The sequence below is a fragment of the Carcharhinus amblyrhynchos genome, chromosome 3, assembly GCF_965287045.1.
Source record: "Carcharhinus amblyrhynchos chromosome 3, sCarAmb.v2.hapA, whole genome shotgun sequence".
Classification (NCBI taxonomy): Eukaryota; Metazoa; Chordata; class Chondrichthyes; order Carcharhiniformes; family Carcharhinidae; genus Carcharhinus; species Carcharhinus amblyrhynchos.
The window spans coordinates 114954751-114977415 of NC_137326.1; the positions used below are offsets into that span (position 1 = coordinate 114954751).

General features: G+C 40.1%; 1 protein-coding gene across 1 annotated transcript; it reads right to left on the minus strand.

The window, feature by feature from the left end:
* Positions 1-1364: 1364 nt before the first annotated feature.
* Positions 1365-22665, minus strand: LOC145341047 (NACHT, LRR and PYD domains-containing protein 3-like). Its single transcript, XM_080185793.1, has 12 exons — positions 22656-22665; positions 22252-22383; positions 22141-22164; positions 19231-20962; positions 17847-17933; positions 17431-17601; positions 16312-16482; positions 12672-12788; positions 9951-10121; positions 9075-9233; positions 6262-6429; positions 1365-1461 (listed from the first exon to the last, which is right to left on the minus strand). Exons 1-12 carry the CDS (start codon positions 22663-22665, stop codon positions 1365-1367), a joined length of 3039 nt encoding a protein of 1012 aa, XP_080041919.1.

Below are 22665 nucleotides of genomic sequence, written 5' to 3' on the forward strand. Positions count from 1 at the left end.
AAACCCAACTTCTCCAACCTTTTCTCATCAAACAACCTGCCCATTCTGGTGTAAGTCTAGTAAACCTATTCTGAACTGATTCCTTGAATAAAGAGACCAATATTGTTCACAATACTTCACATATGGGCTGGAATTTTCTGTCTTTGCTGTGGCTTGGATTCCCCAGTCCTGCTGCAGTGAATGGAGTTTTGGTTGAGCACCAAATCCTCTGTTTTCACTGTCATTTGGGGGCAACATTGAAGAATTCCGGCTGTGATCTTACCGATGCCCTGTACAACTGAAGCATGACAACCCTAACTTTATAATCGAATACCCTCACAATAAATGAATATCCTATTAGGTTTCCTAATTATTTCCTGTACCTCTATACTAGTATTTTATGGTAAGAAATCTCACAACACCTGGGTAAAGTCCAACGGGGTAATTTACCCGATGAAGGAAGCTCATGATGCAAGTGAACCTGTTGGACTTTAACCCCTGCTCCTTGAAATTGGGCGTTCTTGCATTTGCCCTGATGAATGCAAGATGGTGAGAGAAGATGAAAGGCTTCGATAAGAGGTCTCTTTTTACAACAATGCCAACATTAGATGAGAAAACTCATGTATATAATTTTAAAATAGAATTTAAAATTCAAAGTTGTCACCAATTAATCTTGTTATAAATTGAAAAACTTCAAAAGTGTGAACACATTTCCATTAATTTAATCATATTATTCACTGATCAAATAACATGACAAATAAATTAAATGTTTGTTTACAAAATGTATCACTGTGATTCACTTTGATTTATTTAGATTATATATGATTTTAAAACAATATAAACATTGAGGGTTAACCACATATGATTTTGTACCTTCTGCAATCAAGCTCACACATCGCACTATCATCTTTTCATTCAGGCTGTTTGGAAAGTTGTCGAGAGAGAATTGAACAGTATTCTTTCACCTCCTCTATTTCTTCAGAATTTGATACTATTTTGAGACAGCTGCATTCTCAAATCTTAATTTAAGAGCATATCTTGCCTCGAACACTTCCGGCAGGATCTCATTTGGGAATAATTAAGGGCAGGATCCCTAGCCATCTTTCCTTTTCTAATCCAGGGCAATGAAGCTAAATATTGAGCTCAGAAAGGTCAGTACATACCAGGAATTAAAATTCGTTCTTTCCTGAACTGTACAACTCAATGGGGTGAACTTGCTTATCCGATTATAAAAAATACATGGATTTCATACCTTCACACAGTTGCAATAATTACACAATTTTTAACTTTACCATTTTTAAATGTAAATTTTCCACCATAATTCCTATGAAAATGTAAATCATTGTAATAGAGGGCAGGAAGTTTTAAGTGCATTATTGAGCTGTTTATGTTTTCAGTCCCACAATCTGGAGATCAGCCCTTTCCTTCTTCAGTTCCTGTAGTTTTTTGCATCCATTTGCTGAAAACCGATTCTTCTCCACCCTTCATTCAAGATGAGAAATTGGTTAGTTAATATTCATCGCTGGAATCAGCTCAAATTCTGAATTAACTTGAGTTTCTAAACACCGTTATAATTGATCACTGTGGTCTTGTTGTGCATTGGGTCAAAATCTTGTCCAGAATCTCCAGCTTCAAGTCCTACTCCATGGCCATGGAAGATGTGTCCATAATGTGGCCAAACAGGTTGGGTACAAACTTGTAAACCCTTCCAACATTTGCTAACAGCTGGTGGTAAGAGCAGGAGTGATTCATGGTCAGCCATGTGATGGAAAGAAATTGAAGCTTTTAGTATCACTCTCCCTAGCTCTAGGCTACAACATGCATGTTAAAGTTACATTGATTATGGCAACTCTGATTCTTTGGGAGGGCTAATTGCCTGGAGAGCTGGTGGAGACTGGTGCCAGCAGCATGGAGTTTGATGTTTATCCTGGCTGAGGTGGATTCAGGACCTGCCTCCTTGTCCTATCCGCGATGGAGATTGCAGTGCAGTTCTGCATTCAGGCAAACACTCAAGAAGAAGAGGAATTTTTAAAATTCTTTCATGTGATTTGGGCATCATTGGCTAAGCCAGCACTTGCCTTATGAATTGTTCTGTGTCATTTACCACTTTAGCTTATCATTTTGGCACCAATTTTTATAATGCCTAATTTCACAGACATATGAGCTGAATTTAACACAACACAATGTAGATTCTATTCTGTAGATAATCATTATCAAGCAAAAAATAGGGATCCCAAATCAAATTTTTCACGGAACTCCACAGTGCGTTCATAACATTTCAGATGTTCCTCGCCATCCTGAAATAATACCCACCATGATGCCAGCAAGTCAGTTGACAACAGTACAGATTCAACAACCTGTACCTGGGCATTTGCCTAGAGAATAATGGTAATATTGCTGCCCTTTGATATCACAGTTCAAACATTAGTATGTGTCAAGTTTCACTTAGTTGGAATGAAATATAAATAACAGTGTACTGGCTTCCTGTTACATTGTGTAATGGCCTCCTGTTACACTGTAGGATTCCAAGTATTGTATGGATAAACATAGGTCCTTAAACTCACTCCAGAGGCCAGTAATAATAAATGTCAGATAAATGATAATAAATTTGCTTTCCAATCTTTAATCCTGGGTCATACTGTAACTATTATTTTACGGTGAGCCAAGCCAATTAAAATGAATTCACAAAGGTAATCATTGATAATTTTATCTGAGCCATACATAACTGAAATATGTTTAATTTAGTGGACAGTTCACTATGTTTTATGTAGGATAAAATAATTTTAAAAACTATTGAGTTTTGTCAATTTACTGGATTTTTAAAAGAATCAGTGCTTATAATATTGAATTCCATTTACCAACACATGAATAATTGTGAAAGACAATTTTTGACAACTGGAAGAATTACTGCATAAAAGTTGCTGACTTCGTTGCTATTAAAAAATTGTAATATATTATCCAGCATGCAGAAGTATAAAATACTGACTACTCTACCCACTGCACCTACCACGTACTCTTCCACACTGGAATATTGACCCTATATGAGGAGCTGCCTGCCATCACAGGATTAAATCCCAAATGCTGATTTTCCTTATTATGGCATAAGCTACATTTTTATGTCTCAATTGTCTGCTGATTAAATTTGTGAAAAAGAAAGCTCATTTTATTTTTCAAGTTTATTGGTAGCATAAGCATCACTGACACAAAGTGAAACAATGCAGTGCGATATCAAACTCTCTAAATACAAAGGACTTTGACCAATAGAAAGATTGAAACTTCTATAATAATGTTGATCTGTTTTTACTGCTATCATTCCACTTGTTGATTTCATTTTCTTCAAAATGCTCTCTTTTCTGAAACCATTTTCAAATTATTGTAGGCATTTGAAAGGTCATAGATGCCTGGTGTGAAGAATAAGGTCAACACAGGACATTTTTCAACTTTGATGGTACGCAACTTTGCCATGAACACAGAAATTTTTCAATATTAATGTCACATAGTTAAGTGAACAGGACAAGTTTGGTGAAATCCAAATGGTTGATTGGCCATGCAAAATTGATCCTAGGTTTGGGAGAATTAGTGCAGTAAATATGTGGGGCTACAGAGATAGGGTGAGATTATTGTCAGTGCAGGCTCAGTGGGCCAAATGGCCCCCTTCTTACTGTAGGGATTCTATGATTCAGTGAAAGCATATGAACTTGAAACATTGACCCTGTATTTCTCCCTCCAGGCCTGTTGCCCAACCCACTGATTATTTCCAGCATTCCCTGTTAAAATTTCAGATTTCCAGCTGCTTCCAGTTTGCTAGTGAAATTCTTCCAGGATGACCAATAATTTTAAAATCCAAAAACAACACTTATTTCATATCTCTCTATTCTTGATTTTCTGAGTCTTTTTTGTGTTACAGCCCTTCTGAAGTATTTGGTTGGCAGTGAAATGCTTTGGAATATTTTTAGGTTGTGAAAGATGCGATATAAGTAGCGGGAGAACCTAAGCAGATACCTTGGCGTCCTGACTTCTGACTTTGGCATAGAATTGGATGCCAGGATCCACCCAAATATGGGGCATTCCCTGCGTGGCATTGAGTCTCTGCCAGCCGTTGGTCCAGGTGAACCAGACAGGACAATTGTGGGCCCATTCGGGATAAAGAATTCTACCACGCAGCCCACCAAGGAATCGGAATGGGCGAGGGGCGGACGATGGGAATGAGAGATAATGATGCAGCTATATAGGACCCTGCTCAGACCCCACTTGGAGTACTGTGCTCAGTTCTGGTCACCTCATTACAGGAAGGATGTGGAAACCATAGAAAGGTGCAGAGGAGATTTACAAGGACGTTGTGTAGATTGGGGAGCATACCTTATGAGGATAGGTTGAGGGAGTTCGGCCTTTTCTCCTTGGAAAGACAAAGAATGAGGGGTGACCTGATAGAGGTGTATAAGGTGTTGAGAGGTACTGATTGAGTGGATAGTGAGGGGCTTTTTCCCAGGGCTGAAATGGTTGCCACAAGAGGACATAGGTTTAAGGTGCTGGGGAGTAGGTACAGAGGAGATGTCAGGGGTAAGTTTTTCAGTCAGAGAGTGGTGTGTGCATGGAATGGGCTGCCGGCAACAGTGGTAGAGGCAGATTCGATATGGTCTTTTAACAGACTTTTAGCTAAGTACATGGAACTTAGTAAGATAGAGGGTTATAGGTAAGCCTGGTAATCTCTAAGGTAGGGACATGTTCGGCACAACTTTGTGGGCTGGAGGGCCTGTATTGTGCTGTAGTTTTTCTATGTTTCTATGTCCTTTAACCTCGGGCTGGATTTTCAGGTCTAGAGTTGAACAAGGCCGTAAAATTCCATCCCATATCTATAAATAGAAATTACTTCACAATGCAACAGTGGGAACATCTTGGGGAAGGAATTCCACAGTGCTTCTGTGTGCATCATCCACCGTAACTCCAGGAGAACAGCAACTAAGTGTTAAAAATGTCAGTCCAGAATTATGCTGAGTCAGGGCAAAACATTTTAAAAAAGGTGGGCAGGACCCAATTCTGGGATTCCCGATTCCCGTTCCCATTTCTGGCAGTTTTCAGCAGTGCAGAATAAGGGTGTAGGGAATCAGCCTTTTGGGAAAGAACAAAGAACAGTACAGCACAGGAACAGGCCCTTTGGCCCTCCAAGCCTGTGCCGATCATGATGCCCTAACTAAACTAAAAAAGAACCTTCTGCCCTTACTCAGTCCGTATCCCTCTAGTCCCTTCTCCCCAGAAAAAGTCCTAAGCGCTGAATTGGTGGGAAAACTGGTGTAAATCACGATTGTTTTCTCAGTGGGAGTTCAATCTTGAATCTCCCACACTCTGTGCAATGCAGAAGTCACAATTGTGAATATCATTAAAAGCTTGGGGGAGCGGGGCCTATTCGTGCCACAGTCTGACATTTCTGGAACTCTGTGCATGAGCAGTGGCCCTGATCTGTCAGCTTGCACTCGGGACCCTCAGAGTGCTGCCACCCCGCCCCCCCCCCAACCCCACTTCGCACCCCCCCCCCCCCCCCCCAGCTCCCCCATGTTCGACAGCAGCCCTCAGGAGCATTCCTGGGACAGCCCCAACCTCCCTCCTATCCTGGAACACCTCAATCTCCAGCCCCACCCTGCAGTGATGATCCCGCCCATCCCTCTCCACCCTGGTGGACCCTTACCCCCATGGGAGGCACATTCCCTTGGCAGACCATCCCGCTCCCAGCTCGCCCTGATCGCTGGCCTCCCTCTAGCACCAAACGATCCCAATGGCAGAGTAGCAGCAGGACCCCACACCCCCACTGATTGTCCCTAAGCCCTGCCCCCTAGGCCCCACCCCTAGGCTGAGAACTGAACTTGGATGAGTGCTACCACCAGTAATTCCAATGTTCAGTGCAGACAAAAATTCAATGACCCACCAGATGAGCCAGAATAGTGGAAATGTGTCCAATGTTCACAGTGCAATTTGGTAAGCAAATTTCAAATCTTTGTCCAACATGCCATTTCAGTACTGAATACCATTGGATTCCTATTGAATGTTGTTTTGACTATTGGTGATTTAATATGATTAAAAAATGGCATGTTAAAATGGCTTTTACTTTTAACATGATTAAAAAATAATCATGTTAAAAGTAAAAGAGGAGGTGTTCTTCTTGGTGGGCACTTTATGTAATAGGGTTCTTAAGCACAACTAGATTCTGTCTAGAAATACACCACAACTAAAAAATATTTAGCAGCAGCTACCTTTGATTTTGTCTTTTATAATGAGGTGACACCTTACCTTATGGTCTTTAAATTGGCACAATCCCAAATGAACTGAAAAAAGCTTTCAATAGATTTGTCTGTAAATTTGTTATGACTTATATCAAGATCCATCAGTTCCTGGAATGCTGCAGCTGTAGGTTGGAATTCTTTGCAGCAAGCATCTGTGAGACCAGTTTTTGATAGTCTAAAAGACCCAAGAATATAAAAAAGGAGAATCCACAAAATTAATTTCAGAATTTGGTTGTCATACGTTTTAAGAAATTGAAACTTCAAAAATGACAGGAACATGCTTAAATTTCTCTTAGAAAAGGGGAACTAATGGGCAGAGTTAGATTTACGGGCTGAAATTGTAGTGTGTGAAATATGAAGTTCTCATATGAAATTATCTTGTCTACCATTTTAACAAAAGTGTCAACTCATTTACTTTACGTGGGTTTAAATTATCTTAAAATTTTAGGCATGGGGCATTTTGTATGATCATTAAAATATGCCCATTACTAGCATTGTGCAATGTGAATTTGGCCCATTAGTGCCCAGAAAGCAGAAAAAAAATGAGTTGTCTGCTAACATTGAGTACTTGATAACTACAGTCTTATAACTTCAGAACCAACCAAAGCTGATGAGATGAAAATCTCCTAAATTCATTGGCTGTAGGGTGTTACGTGAAATTAATTTGGACAGTCATAACTGATGATTATGGAAACACAACATTAAATACCCTAAATCTAGCACAAATTTCACTCAGAGTGTAATTGATGCAAGATACAATAATTGCAATGGTGCTACAGGATGCTATTGGTCATCTTTTATTCTTGAATTACTGGTCTTTGAGGTGTATCATGAAAATCACTTGGACAGTGATCAATATTATAACACATATCATGTTATTTTCCTTTGCATTGCTGTAAGGTTTAACAATAAAAGGTGCAAACATCGAAGGCAAGATGTTATATTCAGATCAGTATATCACTAGGTATATTTCCTGAATGGAAAAGGTCCAACATACATGAGCATCACATGACTGTGTGAATTAATAGGATGTTGACAGAGACAGTTGATGAGGGTAATGCTGTTGATGTAGAGTACATGTACTTCAAAAACCATTTGCTGCAGTGTCTGACAATAGACTTGTGAGCAAAGTTATAGCTCATGGAATACAAGTGACAGTAGAAACGTGGATACAAAATTGATTGAGTAATAGGGAGCGGAGATTAATGGACAATGGGTACTTCTTGGGCAGGAGGAAAGTTTGAAGTGGAGTTCCTCAGGGGTTGATATTTGGACACTTACATTTCCCAATAAATATTAATTTTCCAGATCTTGAAGTGCAGGGGACAATTTTAATGTCTGCGGATGATATAAAACTTGGAAGCCTTGTAAACTACGAGGAAGATGACACAGAACTTCAAGGGCCATAGCAAAGTTGGTAGAGTGGGCAGAGAGCTGGCTGATGAAGTTAAATGTAAAAAAGTATGAGATGATGCGTTTTGGTAGGAAAATATGGACAGACAGTAGACAATAAGGGATACAACTCTGAACAGTGTGTAGAAGCAGAGGGACCTGGGTGTATCTGTGCATAGATCAATTAAGCTGCCAGGACAAGTTGAGAGAGCAGTTAATATAACGTACAGAACTCTGGGCTTTATTAATCGGGGCATAGAGTACACGAGCAAAAAGGTTATGCTGAATTTATACAAAAAAACTAGATTGACCTCAGCTGGAGCATAGTTGTGTACAATTCTGGGTGTCATGTTTTAAGAAGGATATGAACGCATTAGAGACAGTGCAGAGGAAGTTAACATGAATGGTTCCAGAATGAGAAATTTCAGTTATAAAGAGAGATAAGAGAGGTTGGGACTGTTCTCCTCAGCGAGGAGAAGGCTAAGTGGAGGTTTGATAGAGATGTTCAAAATCGTGAGGGGACTGGAAAGTCTAGATAGGAAAGAAACTGTTCCCACTTGTAAAAGGATCAAGACTGATGTGAAGTTGTGTGAATGAAGTAATGGCATGATGGGAAAATTGGTCAACTATTTGGTACAAAATAAGGAAAACTGACTCCGCATAACCCAAGACATGAATAAGACTGGAGAAGGTCAAGACCTGTTAAGGCTAACTCTGCACAACCTAGGGCTGCATGAGGAAGACAAGATAAGGTCAGGGATGAAGGAGTCACTGACCTTCTTCTGTTCTATTAAAGGACAAGATAAAGGTATGACTGATGAGACAAAGAGTTCTAGGAGGTCAGCAGGTTGTACCATGATTTATGACATTGCTTATGACGCTACCACTGATCAAATTCCTGAATAAGCTCTAGTCATGCAAACTGATTATGTATAAATACCGAACAAATTCTTTATGCAAGTGCAGACTTGAGAAGGAATTAGCAAGTCGTAACAACAGCTCTCCAAACTCAAGTTACTGCCACTTCTGCATGTAATCTTTCGTAAATAAAGACTAGTTATTTGGTCGGAATGAATTTTGTTGAGCCTCTCTATCACAGTCAAGAAGCAGAGAAATTTCCACTTCAATACTGAGATTTAAAGTGATTTTCTTAAGAAGCAAATGTGACGTGAGAAAACCCTTTTTCATGCAACATGTGGTTCAGTCTGGAACGTATGGTGGAGGCAGGTTTAATCAAGGCATTCCAGAGGGCATTAGCTGATTATTTCAATAGAAATGATGTGCAGAGTTACAGAGAAAGGCAGGAGGATGGCACTATTTAAACAGCCAGTGTAGACATGATGAGCTGAATGGCCTCCTTCTGCACAGTAACAGTTCTGTGTTTCTATTCTGAAGTGTTAAATGTAATCAATAACTTTATTTATATACCTTAGCTTTTCTAATTTACAATCTGAGGCCTTAAATGATGAAAACAATCTCTCCACTCCATTATTGCCCAACTCATTCATGCTCACATCCAGTTCTGTCAGTGTCTTGTTAAAAGCAAGTGTCTCACAACAATCACTTGTTAGTTTAGTATTTGCCAACCTGTGGAAATAAAGAGTTAGAAAAAGAAGATTGTGAAAATAACCAAAAGGTACATCAAATCTCAGGTCATTGTACTTGATATCTCTGATTTGGCAAATGATTCTATCACCACTTTCATGAAGCAAAATTCCTATTGTCGATGGTGTTTCTTATGTAAGATACATTTTAGTAAATTATCAATAGGAGGTCTTTGCTGGTATTTTCAACTGAGGGTGGGGATAGTGGGGATGTGACTTCTGCAAACACTGTGACCCCACTGTGACTCCAACTCATTTGCTTGGCTTGGGGTTTAACGATGGAAGGCTTCATTTCTGCTGGTAAGGGAAGGACTGATGTGGCAAAGCTGCAGTGGTGATTAACTTAGACTTTTCTATTTAGGCCCTAGACAGAGCTGATATATTCATTTGATGACTGGCTGGGGCCTGAAGAGGGAATTTTAACCTCAAAAGAAATTTCAGTGGGCCTTCCACTGCTGCCTGAACATATAGTGCCACCTCTCCCCCAACAGTGCTAGCATTAGCCCACAGTAGCTGTGAAAGGCAAGATCATCATGAAGGTTCCTGAACTCTTCAGTTACAAGCAGTGGAATGGTGTTGGATCAGGCAGCCATCTCTCTTACAATGTGGAAACCTCACTGCTGGATTTTTACAACAATGTCCAATATCAGGCTGTATATTGCAGAAAGAAATTGCCTCACAACATGATACATTTACTTACTTTAATGATTTAATTTTACAATTTGGCTCTTTCAGAATTTCACACAATGCAGCAATTCCCTCATTCTGTACACTGTTAGAGCTGAGGTCTAACTCCGTCAGTGTAGAGTTGTCTGTCAGGGATGAGATAAGATTGGTGCAACATTTTTGCGTGAATGAATTTTTGGCCAACCTGTAGAAGAAGCAAAATAAATGTTGTGATCAAATAAATACATCAAGGAAATAAACTAAAGGGAATTTTTTTATATCACATTTTAAAACTCAGTCATAGCATGTAAAGCAAAAAGTGAACCGCCAAAGTGCACAAATGGTGATGTGAATGGAGTCTTACAATGGCCAGGAGTTTTCAGGGTATAGGGTTTTACTCCCTGTCATCTGAGGAGTCGTGTTGATATGGACTGCTACCATGAATGGCTGCTCTGAGGAACATTTACTAAGTAGGGATGAGACCTCCTCCCAACACTTGGGAGGAAATCCAGCCTCAGAGAGCTGCGGCAAAGCTGGTATTTCTCTACTGCTGGCAACTCCAGAGGCTGTAGTGGCCAGGACCAGGATTAGAACATAGAACATTACAGCGCAGTACAGGCCTTTCGGCCCTCGATGTTGCGCCGACCAGTGGAACCAATCTAGTGACCCTTTAACTTAAACTATTCCAATGTTATCCATATGCCTATCCATGGACCATTTGAACGCCCTTAAAGTTGGTGAGTCCACAACTGCTGCAGGCAGGGCATTCCATGCCCTTACTACCCTCTGAGTAAAGAACCTACCTCTGACATCTGTCCTATAATTACCACCCCTTAATTTAAAGCTATGTCCTCTCGTGTTAGCCATCACCATCCGAGGAAAAAGGGTCTCACTATCCACCTATCTAACCCTCTGATCATCTTGTATGCCTCAATTAGGTCACCTCTCAACCTTCTTCTTTCTAATGAAAACAACCTCAAGTCCCTCAGCCTTTCCTCCTAAGACCTTCCCACCATACCAGGCAACATCCTGGTAAACCTCCTCTGCACCCTTTCCAATGCCTCCATGACCTTCTTATAATGCGGCGATCAGAACTGTATGCAATACTCCAAGTGCGGCCGCACCAGAGTTTTGTACAGTTGCAACATAACCTCACGGCTCCGAAATTCAATCCCTCTACCAATAAAAGCTAACACACTGTATGCCTTCTTAACAACCTTATCAACCTGGGTGCCAACTTTCAGGGATCTATGCACATGTACACCGAGATCTCTCTGCTCATCAACACTACCAAGAGTCCTTCTATTAGCCCAATATTCTGTACTCCTGTTACTCTCACCAAAGTGAATCACCTCACACTTTTCCGCATTAAACTCCATTTGCCACCTCTCAGCCCAACTCTGCAGCTTATCTATGTCCCTCTGCAAACTATAACATCCATCCTCACTGTCTACAACTCCTCCGACTTTGGTGTCGTCAGCAAATTTACTAACCCATCCTTCTACACCCTCATCTAGGTCATTTATAAAAATGACAAACAGCAGTGGCCCCAAAACAGATCCTTGAGGTACACCACTTGTAACTGAACTCCAGGTTGAATATTTCCCATCAACCACCACCCTCTGTCTTCTATCAGCCAGCCAATGCCTGATCTAAACTAATAAATCGCCCTCAATCCCATGCATCTGCATTTTCTGCAGTAGCCTACCACGGGGAACCTTATCAAATGCTTTGCTAAAATCCATATACACCACGTCAACTGCCTTACCCTTATCCACCTCTTTGGTCACCTTTTCAAAACACTCGATAAAGTTTGTGAGGCACGATCTATCCTTCACAAAACCGTGTTGACGATCCCTAATCAATTTATTTCTCTCCAGATGATTATAAATCCTATCCCTTATAATTCTTTCCAAAACTTTGCCAACAACAGAAGTAAGGCTCACCAGTCTATAATTCCCAGGATGGTCTCTGCTCTCCTTCTTGAACAAGGGAACAATATTTGCTATCTTCCAGTCTTCTGGCACTATACCTGTAGCCAATGATGACATGAAGATCAAAGCCAAAGGCTCTGCAATCTCCTCCATAGCCTCCCAGAGAATCCTAGGGTAAATCCCACACAGCCCAGGGGACTTACCTATTTTCATACTCTCAAGAATTGCTAACACCTCCTCCTTAATTACCTCAATCCCGTCTAGTCTAAAAGTCTGTATCTCAGTATTCTCCTCGACTACATTGACTTTTTCCTGCGTGAAAACTGACGAAAAATATTCATTTAATGCCTCTCCTATCTCTTCAGGCTCCACGCACAACTTCTCTGACTGGCCCTAATCTTGCCCTAACCAAGGATTGGAAGCAATCCCGCAAGTCTAAGTCCCAGGAGTCCAGAACCAGGTAAATATGGTGGAATATTGGCGGTCGGGATATAGGGGAGGGGGCGGGGTGGTGAGCATCTGTAGGGGCCAGGTCATTTTGGGTCTGCCCCCCAGCCTCCTCTGCCATCTTCCATAGGATCACTTTTCAGGGCCACTTAAGGGCCTCAGATGGGCCAAGGATGGGGAGCAAGCCTAGGCCTCACCCATCCCATGCATGGTAAAAACAGGAGGGTGGGTGAGAGCCCAGTGGAGTGCCGTCTGAAAAAATTTACAGCCACCTCCCACTACCTGCTGTGGCTGTGGAATGTAAAATTCTGCCCATAACATACATGCATATGTGTTTGAGCAGGAGAATGTGGATAGTTACAAAGTAAACTTACTGTAGACTTTGTAATGTACAATTTCTGCTTTTCAGTACGTCACACAGTATTTCTGCTCCAGAAGCATCCTCATAAGTGCCCATTATTCCAAACTCAAATGCAAATATAGAATTTAACCTAAATGAAATATAAATATGTTTGAAAATAAGACACATTTTTTCTACTTATTTCTTTGGTGTTTGATTACTTTTTTGATTCACAATGTTTAATACTGTAAAGAAAATGACAATGAATTTGGATAAATTATGAGAATCAGACACCAAACATATGTTGGTGTGATGTTTAGTTTCTCTCCTATCTTACTTGTAAATGAGTGGGGGTAATTTTCAGCTAACAACCATCTTTCAAAGGGGGCCAGAATTGAGCCTTGGCCTGAAAAGCCAGCTTAGACTGTGTTTAGTGTAAGACGTCATCGTTTAAGTGATCAATAGGATGGGTGTGCTTCAGAAACTACAGTTTGATTTGATTTGATTTATTATTGTCACATGTATTAATATACAGTGAAAAGAATTGTTTCTTGTGAGCTATACAGACAAAACATACTGGTCATAGAAAGGGAAACGAGACAGTGCAGAATGTAGTGAAAAAGTCATAGCTAGGGTGTAGAGAAAGATCAACTTAATGCAAGGTAAGTCCATTCAAAAGTTTGACAGCAGCAGGGAAGAAGCTGTTCTTGAGTCGGTTGGTATGTGACCTCAAACATTTGTATCTTTTCCCGAACGAAGAAGGTGGAAGAGAGAATCTCCAGGGTGCATAGGGTCCTTAATTATGCTGACTGCTTTGCCGAGGCAATGGGGAGTGTAGACAGAGTCAAAGGATGGGAGGCTGGTTTGCTAACAGCGTTTGTAAGTATTGATTTAACGTAATGGGAGCAGAGTACTGATATTTGCAAGTTATCAATGCGACAACAAACTGTTAAAAGAATGCCAAGGTGTACAAAGTTGTGAGCTTTGACCATTTTCTCCACACAGGCAGCTTTAGGTTGGACTTTAGAATCGGGAGTACAAGATGCAGGTTCATCCAGGTTTCTTTGTTACAGCTGTCCCTTCAGAATTGTTCCATTTAGCTTATATTTCATCTCCTCATTCTTCCTATCAAATTACATTGCTTCACATTTCACTGCATCCCTCTTCATCTGCTACATATCTGACCATTCCAACAGGTTGTCTTATGTCACCTTGAGGTATATTACTAACCAGTTCACAATTCATAGTACTTAGAATTCTCCAGCAAATTTTAAAATTATGCCCTGGGCACACAAATCTAAGTCATTACTGTACATCAAGAAAGGCAGTGGTCCTAATACAGACCCAGGGAAAACACCTTTCTTCAGTCCAAAAAAAACAAATTAACATCACTTTCTTTTTCTTGTTACTCCATCAGTTTTATGTCCAGGCTGCCACTATCCCATTTGGTCCAAGGGCTTCAAATTTGCTGGCAAGCGTGTTATACAGCACATTATCAGATGCCTTTTGGAAGTCAATTTATACCACACTAACTGCATTACCCTCATCAACCCTCTCTGTCACTTCAGCAAAAAACTCAGTCAAGCTGGTTCAATAGAATTTGCCTTTTACAAGTCCATGCTGGCTTTCCTTAATCAATCCACACTTGTCTAAGTGCCTGTTAATTTTGTCCTGGGTCATCACATTATAAGATTCTGCACAACTAAGGTTAAGCTGACTGGTCTGTCGTTGTTGCGTTTATCATTACACCCTTTCTTGAATAAGCATTTGCAATTTGCTAGTCCACAGGCACCATCTCCATTTCCAAGGTTTAGGGAATATGACTGATACTTCTACAATTTCGGATCCTGGAATGGATCCAATATGGTCGTGATGACCTTTCAACTTAAAGAACTTTAATATTGATTCCTTATCATTTTTTTACTCTGCCTAACATCTACACTCTCATCTCTTTGGCAACATTATCTTCCCTGGTAATATGTACCATGTTGATATAGTAAATGAATATTTTGCATCTATGCCCTCTGCTTCCATCTGTACATTCCCATTTTGGTTCCAAATCAGCCTCACCCATTCTTTTACTATCCTTTACTCTTTTTATGTCTGTACAAGGTTTTTGATCCCTTTCATGTTGGCCATCTCTCTCTTGTCATATTCTCATTTTGCCTCCCTTATTTCCTTTTTCACCTACCCTCTGAATTTTCTCTATCAGACTGGTTCTCACTTGTATTTTGTCTGTCATACATACCACTTTTTGCCTCATTTTACTCTCTGTTATCCAAACAGCTCTGACTTTGGTTTCTGCTCCTTTCCGCTTGGAAAGATTCCTTGACAGAACCTAAACGATCTTCTCTTTACAATTCTGTAACAGTTTTGCTTTCAACTTACAAAGGACAGGTCTGTTCTCATCTCACTGGAACTTGGCCCTCCTCTTTATCTATGTTAACTCTTTATAACTCTTGTCCTTGTCAGTAGAAAATTTACATCTGATGGTACAATGATCATTGTGCCCTGCTGATGCTTGATCCATTTGACCCACCTCCATCACCAGAAGAAGATCCAGCAATGCTTTCTTTCCCCCTGGGCTGAAAACGTACTGATCAAGATAATGCTCCTGAATGCACTTCAGAAATTCTTCCCCCTCGCCACTCTTTACACTGTTATTCTAAATAACATTATGATATTTGCAGTCCTTCTTTATCCCCTCTCTATAATTCACACACTTCTCTGTAATTTCTCTGTAACATTGTTCCTTCATGTCTTTCCCACTACTTGGTGCCATTCAGAATGCACACAGTACTGACATTGTACCTCTAATGTTTCTTAACTCCCATCAAATAGGTTCAGTCCCTGACCTCTTTTAAAGAAAAACTGCTTCTGTCTCTTTTCTCTTTGTTTACTTCCATGGATCTGTGTCACGTAGCAATTCTAGCCAATAAAATAACTTGGTGTACTTCACAATTGTTAGATCGCAACATTTAATTATTTGTAATTTTTACATGTTCTGGACGCCTGTGACTCATGGTTAGATAATTTCTGAACAATCAGCAAGAGTGAAGAGTGACTGGGGACTTTCAACACAGTTATTTCCTTCAAGTGTCTCATTTTGTATCAAGTTAACATTTTCTCTGATGTCCTGTGTGAAGTTGGGCATAACTTTTGACATCAGTGAAGATATAGTTACTACTTGGGGAATCAACAGCAAATGTTTATTTTAACCTTTCTATTCAAATGTCATTTATTTTGCAACCTATTACAAGTTAAGAAATTATATTGGATCTAATCCCAGGTCATTTGCTTTGTTTAAAGTACCCTAAGTTGACTTTTCTGACATTTTAAATAAGGACACTTTTAAGATGTACTCAAATTAATCATTGAAATACAAAAGCAAGAAAGAACTGATTGTGGCCATCAAATCTGCTAATTCGGATATACTGAGCTCTGCTAACTCCTCCTGAGTGCTGCTTTTCAGTCAGTTCAAGATTTTCAAGGTAAACTGACGGAAGTTCATATCCATCACAGGTTGTTGCTGCAAATTTACTGATAAGTAATTTGAAGTCGATTATGTACATTATGCTTGCTGGCAAATACATTTAAGATGATAAAATAAATGCAAATGATTTCACAGAAGAGAAACAAAGATGCAAGCACCACAATTAACAGTGATTACATACCCCAGTTTCTGTAATGTACAATTCTCACTCTTCAGTGCTTCACATAGTTGGCGTAGTCCCTCCTCACCTATTCTATTATTACTCAGATCCAGCTCAACCAGGGTCTTGTTTTCCTTAAGCATTGTAGCCAATTCCCCACAAGAACTGGATGTTAGTTTATTACCACCCACACTATGGGGATAAAAAAGATAAGTCATGAAACAAAATATCAAGATTACCAAATGATAGGAAAGTACAATTGTTGCATATGCAAAATTCACTTTAATGCACTTCTCCTAGAAGTTTTCTGCTCATCTAGGCATCTTCGTCAAACTTAGTTAAAATAATGCTTTGCATCTGATGACTTTGTGAAGATGATGCAGGTAGGATGTTTCCCTTGGTTGGTGAGTCAAACACAAGAGAACAAGAAGGGACCATTTAAGACTAAGAAGAGGGGGAATTTCTTTACTCAGAGGGTGGTGAACCTATTGAATTCTCCATCCCAGAGGGCTGTGAGTGCTCAGTCATTGAGCATGTTTTAGACAGATATCAATGATTTCTGAATACCAATGACATCCAGGGTTATGGGCATAGCGTGAAAAAGATGGTGCTGAGGTAGATAATCAGCCATGATCTAACTGAATGGCAGAGTAGGTTTGATGGGCTGAATGGCGCACTCCTGCTCCTATGTTGTTATGAAATGTCCAACTCCATATAAGTCAAAGTTGGAACATGGGGAACCTGATTGCATAATCAATTTTTCTGGTTTCAAAGTCGCTCTAAAATTAAGGATTTCTCTTTCAGGAAAGAGATAATTATGAAATAAAGATAGAAACTTAGAAAATAGGAACATGAGTACTCCACCATTCATTATGGCTGATCATTCGACTCAATAGCCTGATCCCGCCTTCCCTCCCATATCCGTGATTCCCTGCGTCACAAGAGCTTTATCTAACTCCTTCTTGAAAACATAAATGGATGGGATTTTACCACCTCACTCATCTCGAAACCGGAAAATCCCACTAGAGGTTAACAAACCTTCCCATGCTCCGCCACTCGTCTGCTCCAATTCACAATGTTTTAGTTTCCTTTCTGTAGTAACATTTTCAGCGAGAAATAAGGGTTGAAACATTTTCTTACCTTAGTATTTGGAGTGAACACTGTTCATCTGTTAGGGCTTTGCAAAGTAAACTGACACCTTTGTCTTGTATATTATTATCAGCCAGATCCAAAAGTATTATGCTGTTGTTTTTTTTCAGCGCGGTAACAAGTTGTTCGCAACTTTTATGAGTAAGATTATTTCCATCCAACCTAAACAATGCAAAAAGTAAGCTTGGTAAAATGTCATTCAGGAGAGAGCGTGTCTTATTTTGCATTGAGGCAATGTGGAAATACCTTCATCTCTGCTTAACAAAATATATTGGCTTGCATTTCATAAAAATGTGCTATGCTTAATCATGCTGAGAGTGTCTTTGTCATACATGGTAGTGGGTGGGAGAAAAGATAACATAATTGAACTTTGCTTAATGTTTCACAAGCAACACATTCCAACTTACTTCAGATTTTGCAATTTGCAATCCTGCCTTTGCATCACATCAGTAAGTATTTTCAGTCCAGAGTCTCTGATGTTGGCCCCAGATAACCTAAATACGAACACATTTCAAATAAAGTCAGCACTGTGAACAAAATAAAATCACTTTTCATTGTTTTTGCATATTACACTACCTAGGATATAGTTTATGTAAAGAAAAACTTGCATTTATACTATGCCTTTCCTTATCTCAGCATGCTCCAAAATGCTTTACAGCCCATTAGCATAGACCTAGGCTGCAGTGACATTGGGTTTCTGATCTGAAACCTATGGGTGTAGAATGTACTTTTCCATTGCAACATGTCTGTTTAAATTTCCTTGCTCTGAACTATATTCCTGCCATTGGTAGAAAATGTTGCAAATATGTCCATAAATGTGTAATCCTCCGGCTTTTTAATGTTTTGAAAGAAGATTAAAGAAGATTAAAAGCTATGTCGGTTATTCCTGCCTGATACATGGGTGAACAGCAGAGAAATTCTGGCAGATCATCTGAGACATCTTTGTCATGTAATTCTGTTCCAGGCAGGTATAGTCCGATGCTTCTTTGGAATGCACCTTCCATGGTTATAAGTAACTTTATACAAGCTGATAGGATGGTTTGTCTTTTATGGATCACATGATCCATATGATGCGAGGCACCCATACTCAATGGACTTGTACCCTGTTGGATATTGACCCTGATCTGAGAGCTGGACTTCAGTCTTAAATTCAGACTGAAGTAGTTTTCAATCCTGACACCATTGAAACAATGATTTTCACTGTATCCTAATACATGTGACAAAAATAAATCAAATCAAAACCAGAGGCAGAAATTCTAACCATTAAGTACCTGTCATATGATGATGCCAATGTTGGGGTTGTTAACTCTCTAGGATTGTACAGGAGCTTCCAGTTTGTACAGGAGCTTCTCATCACAAATTAATCCCATAAGCATTTATGGACCCGCCCAGGAGAAAAATCATGGGCATTAAACATGTTCTTGGTTTCATTTTCCTTGAACACATATTTATGTTAGTTGTAGAGGAATTGGGAAAGGAAATAAAAGCAGTCTGGAAGGGCCAGTTAGAAGCACAAATATGTTCAGCCAGAATTGGCAATCTACCAATAAAACGTTTCAAATTAGTCATTTAGCTCATTGTAAATGATACTAAAGTTCTTGGTGGAGATGTTAATGGACCAAGTTCCAGTGAAGGAACTGGACTTCAAACATCCACAGCATATCACAGCACATAAAAACTGATTGGACATCCAGCGAATGGCTGAATATTGAATGAATGCAAGAAATGGGCACAGACTAATTCTGAATGTGGGATCCATTACAAAGTGCAGGAAAGCAAATAAATACTCACTTTACCCCAGTAAAATAGTTAGCAATTAGCAGCAGTCTTTTTATGCCAATAGCTGGCAGATTGTACAATGACAAGTCCAACTCTTTGTAATTCTCTTCTAACGTTTGCAGGAGAAAGGCCAGGGCAGAACACTGAGCTGGTGAGATTGTTCCAGAAGAAAAGCTCCCAGTCTTGAAGGCATTTTTAATTTCATCAAGGGCAGAGATATCATTTAATTCATTGAGACAGTGTAAAATGTTAATAGTCTGTTCTGGGGGGATATTTGTCTGCAAGGTTTTCTTCAAGAATTTGGCAATTTTTGTTGAGTCGTCCTTCTCCTTGATATTCCCGCCATGCTCCAGAAACCCTTTCAGAAAGTGTTGGCTTTTCATTGTCCCCAGTCCGCACAGGAATCTGAGAAAAAACTCCTGATGGTTCTTTCCATCTTTGAATGTGGCCTCACAGGCTTCCTTACACACCTGGGAATAGCTGTGCTTCTCAAACAGTTTAAAACCTTTCCCCAGAGGATTTTTCTTCTGGTTGTGGAAGGAAAGGAAAACGTAGAGAGCCGCAAAATATTCCTGTACCGCCAGATGGACAAAAGAGTAACTGGCATCGGCGTTCTCTTTGCAAAGCCCACCACAAACTAATGAGTGTTTGATGTGGTGCTGGGTCAATTCTGTCTCACTGAATGAGACTGTTTGGGGACTCTGATTCCCGCTCTTTTCAAAAACCAGCTTCCCCAGATTGAAGACTGAATCACGATTTGATGCCAGCAACTTAACCTGCAAGTCTGGTTTAACAAATTCCAGCTTTTCCTCTTGGAACAAGATCAGGTGGACCAGGAAGTGGGAGTACACCTCTGTCAATGTCTGGGGTATCTCATCCTCAATTTTCCCAGCTTTCAGCACAGTTTCCAAAACAGAAAACAGAATGCAGCAAAAAGCAGGCACGGAGCACATGGCAAACAGGTTCCGCTGTTTCTTCACAACCTGGATCATTCTCATTGCCAATTGCTGATCTTGGCATCGCCTGTGGAAATAATCTTCCTTCTCCTGGTCCTGGAATCCTTTGAGTTCAGTCCTCCGGCTGATGTATTGAGGGGGGATGATGTTTTTTGCCCCGGGTCGGGTAGTTATCCAAATGGAAGCTGATGGGATGAGTTCCTTTTTGACCAGATTGACTAGAATGGTTCCAAACGTCACCACCCCGTTCACATCGCGACACACGACGTGTTCGTTGAAATCTACTTCAAGCTGACCATCTGACAGTCCATCAAAGATGAAGAGTGTCCGGATGGCTTCATTTGCCAGTATGCTTCCGCACTTCCCCATGTGCGGGTAGTATTGCTTGACAAGCTCAGGAAGGGAGATTTCCTTCTTGTCTCGGGACAGCAAGCTCAGCTCCCGGAAGGGGAAATTGAAGATGAAATCATACTCAGACAGTGCCGTGCCAGTGGCCCACTCATAAATGAGTTTTCGTACAAGAACTGTTTTTCCAATCCCGGCTATTCCCTCTGTAACTATAGTCAGAGCCGTTTTGTTCTGTCCGGCCAGGGGCTCGAACAGGTCTTCAGATTCAATAGGGGTCGCATTTGAATCCTCGTCACCTTCACCCTCAGTCAGGCTGACTTTAATAAATCGCTCACTCAACAAAACTTGCTTTCTTCCCTTTCCCCCAGATTCCATCATGGCTTCAAACTCTCCTCTTGATTTATTTCTGTGGGTTTCTTTCAGTTCTTCCAAATCAGAATCTGTGATGGGTGTAAAAGTAGAAATTAAAACGACCCTCATCCTGAGTGAATCTGCTAGTTAAAAACCTTTCAGACTTCTGCTTTTTACAACCAGGAATCCAGCTTCATCTAGATCACAATGGTTTGCACTAATGTAGGTCCTCCTTCGATCTCAGGACACACCCAGAGACAGCCCTAAAGTGTTGGGACATCATATGAAGGCTCAGAAGGAAATCAGTGAAGGTGTCAGCTGAATGGATACAGGGCTAGAGGAGGTTGTGAGGATAGAATGGGACACGATAAGGGATTTATAAAGTGGGACAGAGATTTTCAAATTTATACACTAGGGGAATGGAAAAGTAATAGTGCAGTGGTTAGCACTGCTGCCTCACAGCGCCACTGGACCCGGGTTCGATTCCCAGCTTGGGTCACTATCTCTGCAGTGTCTGCACATCCTCCCTGTGTCTGTGTGGATTTCCTCTGGATGCTTCATTTTCCTCCCACAGTTGTAAAAATGTGCTGTTTAGGTGAATTGGCCATGCTAAATTCTACCGCAGTGCACCTGACCAGGCCCCAGAGTGTGCCAACGAGGGGATTTTCACAGTAAATTCATTGTAGTCTTAATGTAAGCCTACTTGTGACTTTAATAAATAAATTTTAATAGCTGATGATAATATGAAATTGGATGCAAGAAGTGGAATTCATTGCAGTTTGTGTGGGATTACCTGTGGGAGGGGTTGAGTTTTGGGTGGATGAAGGCCTACATGTAGGTTTTGCTATCAATGGCTGTGTGGGAGGGGAAGTAGGAGTCATTGGAGCCAATACAAGCTGGCTCGCAGATGGCTGGTGTGAGAGATAACACTCAAAATCAAATGGGGCACAGAAGATATATATTTGCTATGTTCAGCCTGAGCAATCAGCTTGGAGTTGGAGAGCAGATCGGGGCTAATGTGTAAAGCTTCTAACTAGATGAACCTGGAAAAAATTAGCATAAATATAAATTAAGCTCAGCATATATTATTTTGCTAGTCTTGAGGAAAAGCACAATTAAAGCTTTGCAATGATTGTGAGCTGAGCATGTGACATCTGGAACATACAATATGAAGGAGATTCTTAGGAAAGTAATGGGAAAAGGTTCTGAATTGTAATAGATATTCACTTATAAATCATTGGTCTGATTTGGTCCTTTTAATACTTACCTGAAAGTTCTTTTTCATATGATCCTGAAAATTAAAAAAAATTGTAAATAATATATCCAGAAGTATTGAAAAATTTCCAAATTTTTAAAGAAACACAATAATAGAGATTACCGCCATAGTGGTTAACAATTGTCTTGTTGCCCATGGAGACTGTCACAGGTCCAGAGATAAGATCACTTTGGATATTGGGTGCAAACAGCTTCCCGCCACTTTTGACTGACTGATGATTTTCAATTCTGTGGCCTTAATTATGTAAACAATTTCAAATAATAAATCAAGGTATAGAAAGAGGACTTAATTCTCAAACAAACCTGTTAAAAACATATAAAAATGAACCCATTTTGACTGGTTTTCAGTAGCTTTGTTAGTTAACAATGGCCTGCCCCAACAGACATACTTTTCAATTATATTCTGAAAATTTACTCCTGTATGGATATTTACAGTCTATTATTCCTCAGTTAATCTATTTTTAAATTTATTTCTACAACTATTTGTTTGATAACATTTTGACATACCTGTTGCCAT

Coding starts and splice junctions, on each gene's coding strand:
- LOC145341047 (XM_080185793.1), bottom strand. Junction 16,483..17,430: donor TGTTCACTCCAAATACTAAG/GTAAGAAAATGT, acceptor TTATCCCCATAG/TGTGGGTGGTAATAAACTAA. Junction 9,234..9,950: donor TGTAAAATTAAATCATTAAA/GTAAGTAAATGT, acceptor TTATTTCCACAG/GTTGGCAAATACTAAACTAA.